Source organism: Phaenicophaeus curvirostris, chromosome 12 (assembly GCF_032191515.1).
Source record: "Phaenicophaeus curvirostris isolate KB17595 chromosome 12, BPBGC_Pcur_1.0, whole genome shotgun sequence".
In the NCBI taxonomy this organism is placed as follows: Eukaryota; Metazoa; Chordata; class Aves; order Cuculiformes; family Cuculidae; genus Phaenicophaeus; species Phaenicophaeus curvirostris.
Genome location: NC_091403.1, coordinates 22,367,333 through 22,382,326, shown reverse-complemented (window position 1 = coordinate 22,382,326; position 14,994 = coordinate 22,367,333). Strand labels below are relative to the sequence as shown.

Genomic DNA, 14,994 nt, shown 5'->3' with positions numbered 1-14,994 from the left:
GGCAGCCCCGCACGGCGGCTCCGCAGGGCCAGGGGCAGCGGGAACTTGACCTTGCGGTGCTGGGGCCCTGAGCAGCCAGCCCTGCCACCCAAGGGTGTCCCCACACCTCCCTTGCCCTCTGCCCAGCGCTCAGACCCAGGTCTGGGCATCCCCGGGGGCCCTCCCGGCTCCATCCAGCCTCCCGGGGTGGGGGGCTGCAGGGACGGGGCAGCCAGCCTGGTGCCCTGGTGGTGGGACCCGCATGCTCCCAGCCCAGGAGATGTCCCCGCACCCCTCCGTGCTGCCTCACCCCCTCTGACCCCGCAGGATGCAGCCCGAGCTCTCTCAGCTCCTGGCCTCTCCTGCAGAAGCAGGAGGCATGGCCTGAGCGTTTGGGGGTGCCCCCTGGGCTGCCCCCCCTGCGTGGAGCTGGGAGCCTGTATGCTGCCTGCCCCGCTGGCACAAGCCCCAGACCCAGGGTTGGGGACCCCGAGGCAGCGCTTTGGGGGATGCTGAGCCCTTTAGGGGGCTCCAGGGCAGGGTACCCTGTCTTTGCGTGGGCTGGGGAGTGCGGGGCACACCTGGGCACCATCCCTACCTGCTGTCCCTGTCCCAGGGCCAGGAGTCCCGGTGGTGCCAGAGCAGGGACAGCACGGTGCCGTGGGGAGGTGGCAGAGCAGGGACAGTGGGTCTGGGGGCAGCACGGTGCCCTGGGGAGGTGGCAGAGCAGGGACAGTGGGTCTGGGGGCAGCACGGTGCCCTGGGGAGGTGGCAGAGCAGGGACAGTGGGTCTGGGGGCAGCACGGTGCCCTGGGGAGGTGGCAGAGCAGGGACAGTGGGTCTGGGGGCAGCACGGTGCCCTGGGGAGGTGGCAGGAGGCTCTGCTGCTCTACCGGTGCCCTCGCCACGTCCGTGCCCAGTCCCTGTGCCCACCGGCGCCGACGGGAGGGATGTGGTGGGACTCCATCTCCTCCAAGAAGGCTCTGACCCCACAGCCAGCGCCGTCACGGCCCAGCCGTGCTCCAGCACTTGTCTAAACACAGAGGGAGCTGGGAAGCGGCTGCCCAGCGGGGCCGCAGAACTCATTACCCGGGAGCTCATCAGCTAATGAGACCCAGGAGGGAGCCTGGGAATTGGGGCAGCGGGGCCGGTGGGACCCCTGCACGAGGGGTCCCCATCCCCACAGCCGCCCCCACCCTGCGCCCAGCGCTGCCCCCGGGGTGGGCGCCTCGTCCCGCTGCCCACGGGGTCCCGGGCCGCCCCCCCGCCCGGTCCCTGATGTGTTTTCCGTGCCTCGGCCGGGCCGGGTTTCCCTGGAAACCTTCGCACCCGCCGGCACCGACACCTGCGGGGCCTGGGAACGCGGCGGGGGGGCCCCTCCCAGCCCCCCCGGCTGCCCCACCGCGGCTGCACTGGGGCTGGGGGGCAGCAGTGGGGCTGGGGGTGCAATGGGGCTGGGGGGGTGCAATGGGGCTGGGGGGCAGCAGTGGGGCTGGGGGGGTGCAATGGGGCTGGGGGGCAGCAGTGGGGCTGGGGGCGCAGCAGTGGGGCTGGGGGGGCAGCAGTGGGGCTGGGGGGGCAGCAGTAGGGCTGGGCGGTGCAGTGGGGCTGGGGGCGCAGCAGTGGGGCTGGGGGGGGCAGCAGTGGGGCTGGGGGATGCTGTGGGGCTGGGGGGGCAGCAGTGGGGCTGGGGGGGCAGCAGTGGGGACTGCAGTAGGGGTTGTGGGGCTGCCGTGGGGTTTGGGGTTGCAGTGGGGGCTGCAATGGGGGTTACGGAGCGGCGCTGCTGCTGCTCCTGGGGGGTGCAGGAACACCTAGACCCCACATCCAACACCCCCGCAGCCCCCGTGCGGAGCCCAAGCCCCCTCCTCACGCTGGGGCTGGGGGCTGCGGGGAGCCAGGGGGTGGGCGGCTCAGAGCATCCTCACACCGCCGGGGTAAAATTCGTCACCCTCCTGTTCAAAGCCGCTGCCCTCGCCCCCCCCCCCCCCGGGCTTTGAAGCGCTGCGGGTGCCGCCTCGAAAGGTGCCACTTCACACCTCGGAGCCCGCATAAAGCCGGGGCGAGCGAGGGTCCCGGCGCACGGTGCCCCCAGCCATGGCCCAGGCGGCGGCTCCCGGCGCGGCCCCGAGGAGGGACCGGGGCTCCCGCGGCGCCCCCGACCCCGAGGGCTACGGCAGCAGCTCCCCCGCCGCCTCGCCGGGCTCCTGCGGCCTCGGCTCCCCCGCCCGCGGCCCGGGGGCCAAGCGGCGGGTCCGGGTCCGGGTCGGGGGCTCCGGGGCCCCCCGGCAGAGCGCCAGCGAGCGGGAGAAGCTGCGGATGAGGCGCCTGGCCCGGGCGCTGCTGCGGCTGCGGCGCTACCTGCCCCCCGCGCTCGCCCCCGCCGGCCACAGCCTCACCAAGGTGGAGACGCTGCGCCTCGCCGCCCGCTACATCGCGCACCTCTCGGCCCTGCTGGGGCTCAGCGAGGAGGCGCTGGAGCAGCGGCGGCGGGGGGCAGCCCCCCGGCACTGCCCCCTCTGCCCCCAGGGCCTGGGGTGCTGCCGGACCCCCGACCCCCTCCTGCGCCCCCCGGCCCCCGGCTCTGTGGGATGGGGGTCACCTCCCGTAGCAGGGACCCCCCCGCAGCTGCACGGGGCTCCTGCGGCGGGGACGGGGCCCTGGGGGTCGCCACGCTGTGACCCTGCTGCGGGGACCCCCGCCGAGCTGCACGGGGCGCCTGGCATGGGGACAGAAACTTGGGGGTCACCCCCATACGTGGCTGCCCTGGGGACCCCCCCCGAGCTGCACGGGGCGCCTGGCATGGGGACAGAAGCTTGGGGGTCACCCCCATACGTGGCTGCGATGGGGACCCCCCCCGAGCTGCACGGGACGCCTGGCGTGGGGACAGAAACTTGGGGGTCACCCCCATACGTGGCTGCCCTGGGGACCCCCCCCGAGCTGCACGGGACGCCTGGCGTGGAGACAGAAACTTGGGGGTCACCCCCATACGTGGCTGCCCTGGGGACCCCCCCCGAGCTGCACGGGGCGTCTGGCGTGGGGACAGAAGCTTGGGGGTCACCCCCATACGTGGCTGCGATGGGGACCCCCCTGGAGCTGTGCGGGGCTGTCGCCGCCAACGGGCCCTCCTGTCTGAGCCTCCCTGGCTGCGCGGGGGCAGGGGACCCCCCGGACCTCCCCGGTGACCCCATCCTGGACGCGGGACTGATGCTGCCAGAGCTCTCGGATGCTGGGACAGTCACCCAGGTACGTGCGGTGTCGGGGTCCCCGGGGAGCACGGGTGCTCAGGGCAGGGCTCAGCCCCCCCCAGCGCACCCAGAGCCCCCCAACCCTCAGCTTGGGGCTACGCAGAGACTGGTTTTGGGGTCACGGCAGCCTTGTTCGGGGTTGGGGAGAGGTGAACCCCCTTCCTCCCTGCAGTGGGTGCATGCGGATCCCCTGACCTGCTCTGACACTCCTTGGTGCTACAACGGCCTCAAGCTCCACCAGAGGAGGGTCAGGCTGAACATCAGAAAAAAATTTTTCATGGAAAGGGTCATTGGACACTGGCAGAGGCTGCCCAGGGAGGGGGTTGAGTCACCTGGAGGTGTTTAAGGGACGGGTGGATGAGTTGCTGAGGGACATGGTTCAGTGGTTCGTAGGAAGGGTTGGAATCGATGATCCTGGGGGTCTTTTCCAACCTAGTGATTCTGTAGATGTTCACAATCCCTCGTGTTTGTTGGGGTCCCATCAGTGGATGGAGCTGAGTCTGCGGTGCTGCCTGGGAGCCCTCCTGGTGGGTGGGATCTGTCAGCCCCCATCCCTGCTCCCCCCTGCCTCGCCCTCACCCACCCTTGTGATCCTCAGGAGCTCTCTGCGGACCTGCTCTCTCTCTTGGAGGCTCTGCTCCCACCGCAGCCCCAGGACTGACCCAGACGAGACCCCAGCTTCCCGGAGCGACGCAGCTGCAGGATGCCCCGTCTGGATGCCCGCGTGTGCCCGCTTGGACTGCTGGGGGGTGGGAGGGACGAGCTGCCTCCTGTGCGAGCCTGGAGCTGCGCTGGACGTGCTGGGGCGGCTGTGACTGTACATAAATAAACCCCTGTGCCCCGTCCGTGTGTCACCATGTGGCTGTCCCCATGGCAGGAGCAGGCGTGGGATGGGTGCAGCGTGCCCGGGCCACCACGCTGGCTGCGGGAGAAGGTTTGGGGCTGGGAGAGGATGGTGAAACTCCTGCTCTGCAGCACAGCAGGCCGCGGGCTGCCACCCAGCCGGGCAGGGGCAGGGGTCCGGCACGGGTCCAGGGCTGCCTTGCGGGGCTGCAGGGTCTGGGGACCGCGGGATGCGGCTGCAGGGTCTGGGGACCATGGGATGCAGCTGCAGGGGCTGGGGACCATGGGATGCAGCTGCAGGGGCTATGCAGCATCTGGGAAAGCGATTGAGGGAGGTATCAGGACAGACACCTCCAGCCTGGGGCCCGTCGCTCAGCCGGGGAGGGGTGGGGGGCACCTGCACCCCCCAGATCCGGCCCTGGGGCTCAGTGTGAGCTGAGCACCCCCTGCACCCCCTGCCTGAGAGCCCCCGGCCGGGGTTCAGGCGGTGCTCGGGGTGCAGCAGCGGGGGGAGGGGGCTCCGGTGGGGCTCCCTGCGGGGTGTGGGGTCGGGGGGGCATCACAGGGACCGCGGTGGGGTCTGACAGGCGGGTGCTAACCCGCCGGGGGGGCCCTGGGGCCGGGGGCTGCGGGGCTAATGAGCCCCACTTATCTGTGAAATGACTTGCTAATTACGTTAATTCCCTCTGCCAGGGGGTGAAGCCTTTGAGATGCAAAGCAGCCCTCCCTCCCCACCCCCCCTCCCCGCGCCGTCTGGGACTGGGGACTGGGGACTGGGACTGGAACTGGGGATTGGGACTGGGTCTGGGGACTAGGACTAGGGATTGGGACTGGGGACTGGGGTCTGGGGACTGGGACAGGTCCTTGCCTGGGCCTGGGACACCCTCAGGCTGTGGGGTCCTTCCCACGGCTTCTCCCTCTGCCCAGCTCCTTGCCCAGCCCTGGGCACCAATGGGGGGGCTGAGCCGGAGAGGGTCACGGGGCAGGCGACCACAGGAGGTGGCGAGAAGGGTCCACACCAGCCCCACACCACTGGGGTGGGATTTGGGATGAGCCTGGGCAGGGGGAGCAGGAGAGGGGGGCAAAGCACCTCCCAGGGAGGGGGTTGAGGTGAACCCCTGGAGGGGTTTAAGGGTCGGGTGGATGAGGTGCTGAGGGACATGGTTTAGTGATTGATGGGAATAGTTGGACTCGATCCAGTGGGTCTTTTCCAACCTGGTGATTCTACGATTCTATGAAAATGGGGGCCATGCCAGCCCCACACCGTGAGGACGGGGTTTGGGATGAGCAAGGGGGAGCAGGAGAAGAGGACAGAGCTGGCTGCGGGTAGAGGGGCTCAGACCTCGGGGCAGAGCCGTGTGTGCATCGACAGGAACGTGTATTTGAGCCTCTGCGTGTGAGCACTGTGCACCCTTGCGCGCCCGTGTGCGCGTGTGGGTGGTGCGGGTGGAGGACCAAGCTGTTCCAAGCGGGCCTGGCTACGTCAAGGTGCAACCTGAGCTGCCAAGGACACCCCACCGGCACGGCAGCAGGCACGGAGGTGGCTGCGGGCACCAGTGGAACCAGCCCTGCTCCCCCGTTCCCTGGTCCCCATCGCTCGCTGCTTGTACGGATGCAGAAGCCGTCGGAGTGGAGAGTCAGCAGAGCGTGAGCAGCGGTGACAGCATGGCCTGGCTGGATGATGCTGGGCAGGACACCCTGGCTGGAGGTGAGGTGGGGAGGGGGCTGTCGGGTCCCCCGGGGGCTCTGGCATTGGCCTGGGAGGGTCTCCGTCCCCACACAGGACCGCGAGGGATGCACCGGGATGCATTCGGGGGGCAGGAATGGCCTGGGGGACGCTGTGGGTTGGGGTCACCTGAGACTGCTCCCTTCTGCCCTGCTCTGAGCCGAGGACCCCCATCCCTCGAGGGGGTGGGGGGACTCTGGAGGAGCAGCAGGGCGCAGAGAGCGGCTTGGGGATGCCGTGGGTTGGGGTCACCTGAGATGGTGCTTAATGCCAAGGACCTCCACCACTCCGCGGGGTTTGGGGTGCTACGGGGGGCTCAGCGGGGACGCGGAGAACAGCTGAAGATGGGAACGCGGTGGGCAGGGCTGCAGGGGACAGGGCCTCCTGCGCTGAGCATCACACGCTGGAGCCCCGTTTACCTGTTGCGGCAGGTCGGGGCCTCCCGGACGCAGACGCAGCGTCGGGGAACGCCAGCCTGGAGCCCCCCGAGGGCGGCTGCGCCTGGAGCCCCCCGGCCGAGGCCGGCGCGGAGCCGCTGCGGCTGCCCACCTTCTCGGCCGCCGCGCAGGCCCGCGTGGCCGCCACCTTCGCCCTCTTCGCCGTGTCCGCCGGCTGCAACCTGGCGGTGCTGCGGGCGGCGGGGGGGGGGCGGCGGGGCGGGCGGCGCCCCCACATCCACCTGCTGCTGCTGCACCTGGCGGCCGCCGACCTGCTGGTGACGCTGGCCGTGATGCCGCTCGACGCCGTCTGGAACATCACGCTGCAGTGGCGGGCGGGCGACCTGGCCTGCCGCCTGCTCATGTACCTGCGGCTGCTGGCCATGTACGCCTCGGCCTTCGTCACCGTGGTCATCAGCCTGGACCGCCACGCCGCCGTCCTGCGCCCTCTGGCCATCGCCCGCACCCGCAGGAGGAACCGCACCATGCTCTACGCCGCCTGGCTCCTCAGCGCGGGGCTCTCTGTGCCGCAGGTACCCGGGGCCCCTCGCCATCTCTCCATCCCCGTGGCCCCCTCGCCATCTCTCCATCCCCGTGGCCCCCTCGCCATCTCTCCATCCCCGTGGCCCCCTCGCCATCTCTCCATCCCCGTGGCCCCCTCGCCATCTCTCCATCCCCGTGGCCCCCTCGCCATCTCTCCATCCCCGTGGCCCCCTCGCCATAATCTCTCCATCCCCGTGGCCCCCTCGCCATCTCTCCCTCCCCGTGGCCCCCTCGCCATCTCTCCCTCCCCGTGGCCCCCTCGCCATCTCTCCCTCCCCGTGGCCCCCTCGCCATCTCTCCATCCCCGTGGCCCCCTCGCCATCTCTCCATCCCCGTGGCCCCCTCGCCATAATCTCTCCATCCCCGTGGCCCCCTCGCCATCTCTCCATCCCCGTGGCCCCCTCGCCATCTCTCCATCCCCGTGGCCCCCTCGCCATCTCACCATCCCCGTGGCCCCCTCGCCATCATCTCTCCATCCCCGCGGCCCCCGTGCCGGCTGCGCCAGCGAGGGTCGCTCCCGGGGCCGGCGCTGCTGCGAGCCCCGCGGGATGGGGATGGAGAGGGAGCCGGGCTGGGCTGCTGCGAGCCCTGCGGGAGGGGATGGAGAGGGAGCCGGGCTGGGCGGCGGAGCAGGGGCTGTGGTGGTGTGAGCGGGGAGCAGAGCTACTGCAGGGGCAGGGTCCGGCCCCGCGGGTCCAGCGGCCCCCGGGTTGGGATGCTGGCCGCCACCCCGGCTTTGCTCTCCCTCCAGCTCTTCCTCTTCCACACGGTTACCCTGCGCCCCCCGCACAACTTCACCCAGTGCACCACGCGGGGCAGCTTCCCCCAGCCCTGGCACGAGACCCTCTACAACATGCTGGGCTTCGCCTGCCTCTTCCTGCTGCCGCTGCTCATCATGGTTTGCTGCTACGCGCGCATCCTCCTCGAGATCTCCCGGCGCATGGGCTCCAGCCTCTGTGAGTGCCCGGCGGCCGCAGCCCGTGCCCGAGGGCCTTTGCAGGGACCCTGGGCTGGAGGGAGCAGGGGGAAGCCCTGGCTGGGGTTCTGTGGGGACCCCCTTGCTCTCCCTCAGGGCGGGGGGTGCTCACGGGGTTTGCCCCCCCCCCCCCAGTCTCCTCCCGGGACGTGTCGCTGCGGCGCTCCAAGAACAACATCCCGCGGGCGCGGCTGCGCATGCTGAAGATGAGCCTGGTCATCGTCTCATCCTTCATCCTCTGCTGGACCCCCTACTACCTGCTGGGGCTGTGGTACTGGTTCTGCCCGCGGGACATGGAGAAGACGGTCTCGCCGGCTCTCACCCACATCCTCTTCATCTTCGGCCTCTTCAACGCCTGCCTGGATCCCATCGCCTACGGGCTCTTCACCATCCCCTTCCGGAGGGGCTGGGGTTGCCCCTGCGGGCACCACCCCGAGCCCCAGCCGCCCTCGCCGGCCACCGGCTCCTTCCGCTGCTCGGGCTCCTCGCTACCCCCCAAGCGGGGCGCCCCGGGGTCGCGGGGGTGGCCGGTGCCCCCCGGAGCCGGCTCCTGCCGGAGCAGCTCGCTGTGAGCCACGCGCGGCTCTGCGCCCGCAGGGATGCTCCGGGGCTGCTGCAGGGAGGGGACGGGCAGCAGGACAGCGTGGAGCCGGCAGCGTTGGGGTTGCTAACGGCCTCTTCCTACGCTCCAAAGCGCCTCTGCGGGTGGCAGGGCTGGCACAGGTGACCCTGCTCCCCTCTCCGCGCTTGCCGAGCCCTGCGCGCCGCTCGCTCCCACGGCACAGAAAAGCCTGGGAAATGCTTCACCGTGCAGATGGGGGCTCGCAAACCAACGGAAAGCACCCAGCAAAACGCCTCTGCTGAAACCTCGCCTCCCTTTTTGAGCCAGCGGCTCCTGGGGCGCCGCTGCCGGCCTTGGCCCTCCCGCAGGGGACGGCGCAGCTCGGGACGGGGACGCACGGTGGGTCCCCAGCGCCCTGTCCCCTGCGGAGCTGCTGCAGCAGAGCCCTGCACAGCAATAAAGTGTCGCGTGGTCGCTCCCTGCGTCCCAGCCGTGAGCGGGGCCGGGCTCCCAGAGCCGCCGCAGCCCCGTCCCGCCGGCCGCGGGCTCCAGAACGGGACCCGGCTCGTTCCCAGCCAAGGGCATCCCGCAGCTCGGCCGGGGCCGGGCGCTGCCCTCCCTGCAGCGGCTGCGGGGCTGGTCAGCCGAGCCGGCAGCAGCCCTAGGGCCTGGGCTGCCCGCAGCAGCTCTGCTCGAAACGGGAGCTCTCGGCTCCTGCCGAAGGTCGTTGCGAGGCACGGGGGCCCCGCTGCTCCCGGCTGTGCGGCAGCTGTGCCAAGGCCAGCGCTGCCGAAGGAGCTGGAGCAGCCGCTGGGCTGGGAGGCGATGCGGAGGTGCGGAGGGAGCTGCAGCCCTGGGCCTCGAGCAGGGGCTCAGCGCCCCTCGCTCTCCCAGAGCAGCCGTTCTGAGCCCTCTCTGCGGTGCCAGGATCGATGCCAGCGGTGAGGGATGGCTCGGGGGTACAGCTCCAGCAACCCCCTGGCCTTGGGGAGGGGTCGCTGGCAGAGGTGGGGTTTGCTGGGGCCAGGACACTGTCTGTGCAGGACCCCCCCTTCCTCCGTGGTGGTCGCTGGGTCCCCCAACCCTCTGCAGTCCCCACTGCCAGGCAAGGACCCAGCCCGATGGGTTTGCCCGTAGCCCTAGGGAAGCCCTGGGTGACAACGTGGCATCGCGCATGAGCTGGGAGAACCGCTCGTGCTGCCAGGGCAGCTGGACCTGAGCCCGCAGCTCGCTCAGCCGCGGCGTGGCAGGGCAGGGCTGCAGCACCCGGCTCCACCAACACATCTCCTCCGCGATGGGGTGAGCCTGGCATCGCCCCAGCTGGTGCTGAGCCTTTCTGTGGGGCGCTGGGGGGCTGGATGAGGCTGCCAGCTCGGCAGTGGCTGTGGCGGTGTCCAGCCTGGACACCCGGTGCCCGAGAACAGCAGCGTGAACCACGGCTGCAGGGGTTTATTACACAGTGACAGAATGAAATGCCAGTGGTGCTGCTCCGGCTCTGCAGGAGCGATCCCGGGTGTGCTCAAGGGCTGGTGGTGGCAACTGGAGCTCTGGTAACCCCAGAGCTCACACGGGGTGATCTCTCAAGGGCTCTTGTGGGGATCTCTGGCTTGTGGGCCTCCAGGGAACAGGGCTGCAGTCCCAGGGGCATGGGGGGGTTCTTGCTGCTGCTGGGGCAGGGATGGGGCATTCTCAGCGCTTGCAGAGCAGAGCTGTGCTGGCCCCCACTGTCTGCCAGGCATGGCGAGACGCATGGGGGGCCAAACCCCAGGCATGGAATCACATAAATATGAAAATACCATCTTGTACGGGGCTTGCCACTCGCTCCCATAGCAGAGAAAGGCCTGGGAAATGCCTCGCTGTGCAGACGAGGGATTGCAAAGCAATGGATACCACCAAGAAAAAGCCTCCTTGCTGAAACCTTGCCTCCCTTTTTGATCCAGCGGCTCCTGGAATGCTGCTGCCGGTCTTGGCCTTCCCACAGGTGACAGAACAGCTCAGGGCAGGAGCGCTCAGGAGGGGACGTGGGGTGGGTCCCCAGTGCTCTGTCCCCTCGCCAGCCTGGGTAGAGCTCTCTGCGCGCTGGGGGTGCGCGAGTGGCCTCGCTGAGTGCCAGAGCTGCACGCGCATCAGCAAGGGGCGTCGGTGCTCACCCGCCTCCCTGCTGGAGCTGGCGAGCAGGGACAGAGCAGCCGTGTGAGGGGACGGGGCTGCAGGGAAGGCAAAGGCAACGCAGGCAGTGATGCTGGGGGATGCCTGTACTTGGGTGACCGTTTTCCATCCCACTCAGCAGCGTCACATCACCCCCTGCTCCCCCTGCCACCTCCCCATGGCAGCACCGTGCAGAAGACAGAGGTAAAGTGACCCAGGAGACAGACGCCCGCCCGCTCCCCCCGCGGTCCGGGCAGCAGCCGCAGGTCTAGGTGCCGGCCCTGCCGCTGCCAGGTCTCTTCTCGGTGAAGAAGCTTTTGAGCAGCATGACTTGCCCAACGCTGACCACAAAGAGGATGAGGGTTTCCCCGACCGACCAGTACGAGACTTGGACGTTGAGGTCTTCGGCTCTGCTCCGGTCCTGCGCTTCCCGCAGGCGGTAGTGAGTCTGGGAGTCGATCACCGTGTTCAGAGCCTCGTGGATGGTGACACAGGCAGACTCCATCTGGGGACACAAGCACGATCCATAGCTCCTGACCCAGGCTGCTCGCGAGCTAAGGGCTGTGCAGGGCACCCGAGAACAGGAGAGCAGTGCCCTGTGCCGCTGTGTCTCTGCCTGCCCCAAACCCCGAGCAGTTCTGCTCAAAAGGACCACACCGGAGACTATCTGGAGGGGGGAAGCCTGCTATGCGCAGCAGGGTGTAGCTGAGAGCCCCGCCGAGGCGCAGGAGGCCACGGACAGGGTCTGGATCCCAGCCCACGGTGCAGGCATCCTGTGGGTTCACACCTAGGGACGGGAAAGCCTCACCACGCTTCCCTGGTGCAGGATGGAACCCGGCTGGTGAGGCTGGGAGAGGTTCTGCCCCAGAGCAGCCTCCTCCCTCCCTCCCAGCCCACCCCACTGGGAGGACATGCCCTGCACGCAGCGGGCGGCTGCAGGCGGTTGGCACTTCTGCATTTGGCAGAGGGGAAGGGGACGAGCCCCCAACCGCCACCCTGCGGGACCGTTTGGCCACAGGCGGGAGCTGCAGCGGGACCTTCCTCCAGAGCCACCCACCTGTGTCAGCGCGGTGACGCGGTTGTTCATGTCGGGCAGGATGGGCGGCTCGTCGCCCACCTGGAAGTCAAAGTAGACGGTTTTGTGGGAGAAGGTGGAGAACTCGTTGCTGAAGCAGAAGGTGTAGACGCCCTTGACCTCGGTGTGGTGCGGGAAGCTGTCGTACTGCTTCTTGGTCTCCTTGTAGATGGTCCTGCCGTTGGGGTCCTCCACGTAGCAGTCCACATCGTAGTGGCCCCCAGTGATCACCTGCGCAAGGAGACGTGGGTGGCACCCGGTGAGCTACGTGGTGGAGCCTCCTGCTCCCATGTGCACAGCTGTACCCTTGGCGAGCAGGCTCTGTGCCCTCAGCCGCGAGCCATGGGACTTGGCCCCAGGCCCCTGGGGAAGCTGTGTCACATCGCGTGGAGCTCAGGGGGTGTCTGGACAGGGGGACAGCCCTGACAGCTGGGTCAGAAGCTGCTGTGGGCACATCCCAGTGCAAACTCTGAGATGGGCACCGCTGGGCATGGGGCCAGGGCTGGGAACAGGTCTCGGTGCTGCACGGGGGGAGCTGGGGGGTGCACGGGAGACGTGCAGCTGCAGCCCAGCCTGGGGCAATGGGGGTGTGGGCAGAAGCAGGAGGGCATAGGCAGGGGCGAGGTATGAGGAGGGGAGCACGGGCAGGGGGATAGGGGCAGGGAGGGTATGGGCAAGGGGGGGTACGGGCAAGGAGGGGGGCGCGGGCAAGGGGTATGGCTAGGGGATACAGGTAAGGGGGTATGGGCAAGGGGTACAGGGAAGGGGACACAGGCAAAGGGGTACGGGCAAGGTGGTACGGGCAAGGGGGGTATGGACAGGGGACACAGGGAAGGGGGACACAGGCAAGGGGGATATGGGCAAGGGACATGGGCAAGGGGTACAGGGAAGGGGGACACAGGCAAGGGGGGTATAGGCAGGGGGTACAGGGAAGGGGGTACAGGGAAGGGGGTACAGGGAAGGGGTACGGGCAAGGTGGTATGGGCAAGGGGGGTATGGACACGGGACACAGGGAAGAGGGACACAGGCAAGGGGGGTACGGGGAGGGTGGACACAGGCAAGGGGGGTATGGGCAAGGGGGTATGGGCAAGGGGGTAGAGGGAAGGGGCACACAGGCAAAGGGGTACGGGCAAGGGCGTATGGACAGGGGGTACGGGCAGGGGGTACAGAGAAGGGGGACACAGGCAAGGGGGGTATGGGTGGGGGGTACAGGGAAGGGGGGACAGGGAAGGGGGGACAGGGAAGGGGGACACAGGCAAGGGGGGCACGGGCAGGGGGTACGGGCAGGGGGCACGGGCAAGGCGTGGGGAGGGGGTGACGGGCACAAGCAGGGGCAGGGGGCGAACACGGTCTGCTTGCGAGGCGTGGGCAGGGGGAGCGGGGCCGGGGGGTGCGGGCAGGGGCCGAGGGGCACAGGACCTGGTAGTCCAGCGTGAACTTGAGGCCGCGGTCGAGCTCCTGGTGGAAGCACTGCCTGGCGCTGTCGGGCAGCTCGAAGGTCAGCTCGGTGCCCCCCGCTCCCAGCACCAGCACCAGCACCGGCACCAGCACCGGCACCAGCCCCAGCATCACGGACCCCGGCCCCGGCCCCGACCAGGCCCCGCCCCGCCTGACGTGGCTCCTCCCGGCCCCGGAGCTTCCGCTGGGCCCTACCCGCCCCCCTCGGGCCCTGCCCGCCCCCCTCGGGACCTGCCCGCCCCCCTCGGGCCCTGCCCGCCCCCCTCGGGCCCTGCCCGCCCCCCTCGGGCCCTGCCCGGCCCCCTCAGGCCCTGCCCGGCCCCCACGGGTTCCTCCAGCCCGTCCCCACCCTCCCTGCCCTTGTCCCCCCCCCGCTCCCCACCTCCGGGACCCCCCGGACCCTCCCCCCTCGGATTCCTCCAGTCCCCCCCCAATCACTTTTGTACCCCCCCCATCCCCTGAGCTGCCCAGACCTCCCTGGTCCCCCACCTCCCCCTCCCCGGACCCTATCAGACCCCCCCCGAGCCCCCCGGGTTCCTCCAGTGCCCCCCTCTCCACCCCTGTGCAACTCCCCCCCCCCCATCCCGCGCTGCCCTGACCACTCGGGACCCCCCAATCCCCCTCTCCATGCCTTTGCCCCCCCCCCCGGACCTCCCTGGTCCCCCCGGTGCCCCCCTCTCTGCCCCCCCGGACCCTATTGGACACCCCCCGGCATCCCCCGAGCCCCCCCGGGTTCCTTCAGTCCCCCCTGAGTCGCCTTTGTGACCCCCCCTTGGTGCCCCCAGTGGCCCCCTCCCCACTCTTTGGACCCTGCCAGACACCCCCGGGACCCCTGATCCTCCAATCCAGCCCCCTCCATGCCCTTGTGTGTGTCCCCCCCCCCCCAGCCCTGACCTCCCTGGACCCCCAGTCACCCCATTCCCACTCCCTGGAGCCCCCCAAGGTCCCTGCCCCCTCAGTTCCCCCTAAGCGCCCCCCCCCCCCCAGTGTGGCTGGTGCTGTGGGACCCTCTGGCCACTGCCAAGCTCTTTATTAACAAACTAATCATCTCGAAAGCCTGCGCTGTTCCGTGACGCCATCCTGCTGACGCCCACGGCGCGCACACGCGTTTCCATCCATCCCCGTTCAGATATTCCCGCGGGGAAGCACTCCCCGTGCTCCCCAGGCCCAGGGCATCGCTCACAGGGCTGTGGCGTCCAAGGCAAATGCAAAATATGGGGATATTTAGAAAGGAACGGAAAAAGGGGAACCAAATTGGGATGGGAAAGTGGGAAGAAATGTTTCCCTGTGAGGTGGGGAGATCCTGGCCCAGGTTGTCCAGGGAAGCAGTGGCTGCCCCATCCCTGGAGGGGTTCAAGGCCAGGCTGGATGGGGCTTGGAGCCCCTGATCCAGCGGGAGGTGTCCCTGCCCATGACAGGGGTGGGACTGGATGGGCTCTGAGGTCCCTTCCAACCCAAACCATTCCACAATTCCGTGATCTACAGGGTTTAAAACTTCACACTCTAAACCAGAAGACAAACGTCACCATTATAGGGAAAATACGCCTGAAATTCAATCTATTAAGACATTCAACCCACAGAAAGTATAAGCTTTAAGGCTGTAAAAATACAAGCCCACCTTTGCTCTAAACAGCACATGAGGCAGCTACGGTGCACGTCCAGCCCGCGGTCCCCAGCAAGTGCGGGGTGAGGAGCGCTCCCCACGGCTGCCTGGCTGGGGCTGGGGCACGTGCCTGCTGGCTTGGACTCTCGCTGCATTGGAACAGTGCTGAGCAGAGCGCCGCTGCAGCCACGCAGCCCCATCCCGCAGCTGCCCCCTCCTGCTGCCCCCATCCAGGCACTCTCCCTCCCTGGGCGCAGTAGCCCCAGGCGGCCCTGAATCACAGAATCACAGAATCACTAGGTTGGAGAAGACCCCCAGGATCATCGAGTCCAACCATTCCCATCAATCACTAACCCATGTCCCTCAGTGCCTCGTCCACCCGTCCCTTAAACCCCT

At 69.0% G+C, this 14,994-nt stretch overlaps 3 protein-coding genes across 3 annotated transcripts; 2 read left to right on the top strand and 1 right to left on the bottom strand.

The window, feature by feature from the left end:
• The first annotated feature begins 2,076 nt into the window (after positions 1 to 2,076).
• On the top strand, positions 2,077 to 3,888 carry LOC138725831 (mesoderm posterior protein 1-like). Its single transcript, XM_069867072.1, is given in 3 exon segments — positions 2,077 to 2,656; positions 2,948 to 3,225; positions 3,826 to 3,888. Coding segments are annotated over 3 exon segments (921 nt in total).
• Positions 3,889 to 4,083: 195 nt separating this feature from the next.
• Positions 4,084 to 8,377, top strand: LOC138725817 (gonadotropin-releasing hormone II receptor-like). The gene is made up of 5 exons (XM_069867046.1): positions 4,084 to 4,161; positions 5,472 to 5,778; positions 6,228 to 6,766; positions 7,528 to 7,732; positions 7,888 to 8,377. Exons 1-5 carry the CDS (start codon positions 4,084 to 4,086, stop codon positions 8,322 to 8,324), a joined length of 1,566 nt encoding a protein of 521 aa, XP_069723147.1. The 3' UTR covers positions 8,325 to 8,377.
• A 2,177-nt stretch (positions 8,378 to 10,554) lies between these two features.
• TMED3 (transmembrane p24 trafficking protein 3) lies at positions 10,555 to 13,126 on the bottom strand. Its single transcript, XM_069866417.1, has 3 exons — positions 12,957 to 13,126; positions 11,520 to 11,768; positions 10,555 to 10,967 (listed from the first exon to the last, which is right to left on the bottom strand). Exons 1-3 carry the CDS (start codon positions 13,104 to 13,106, stop codon positions 10,731 to 10,733), a joined length of 636 nt encoding a protein of 211 aa, XP_069722518.1. The 5' UTR covers positions 13,107 to 13,126; the 3' UTR covers positions 10,555 to 10,730.
• Between the last annotated feature and the right edge of the window lie 1,868 nt (positions 13,127 to 14,994).

What these genes read in the sequence shown, in the direction of transcription:
- LOC138725817 (XM_069867046.1), top strand. Translation starts at nt 4,084, where the DNA reads ATGTGGCTGTCCCCATGGCAGGAGCAGGCGTGGGATGGGTGCAGCGTG. An exon ending in GCAGGACACCCTGGCTGGAG is followed by an intron (nt 5,779 to 6,227) that starts GTGAGGTGGGGA and finishes CTGTTGCGGCAG; the next exon opens with GTCGGGGCCTCCCGGACGCA. An exon ending in GCGCATGGGCTCCAGCCTCT is followed by an intron (nt 7,733 to 7,887) that starts GTGAGTGCCCGG and finishes CCCCCCCCCCAG; the next exon opens with TCTCCTCCCGGGACGTGTCG.
- TMED3 (XM_069866417.1), bottom strand. Translation starts at nt 13,106, where the DNA reads ATGCTGGGGCTGGTGCCGGTGCTGGTGCCGGTGCTGGTGCTGGTGCTG. An exon ending in AGTTCACGCTGGACTACCAG is followed by an intron (nt 11,769 to 12,956) that starts GTCCTGTGCCCC and finishes CTCCTTGCGCAG; the next exon opens with GTGATCACTGGGGGCCACTA. An exon ending in GCGTCACCGCGCTGACACAG is followed by an intron (nt 10,968 to 11,519) that starts GTGGGTGGCTCT and finishes TTGTGTCCCCAG; the next exon opens with ATGGAGTCTGCCTGTGTCAC.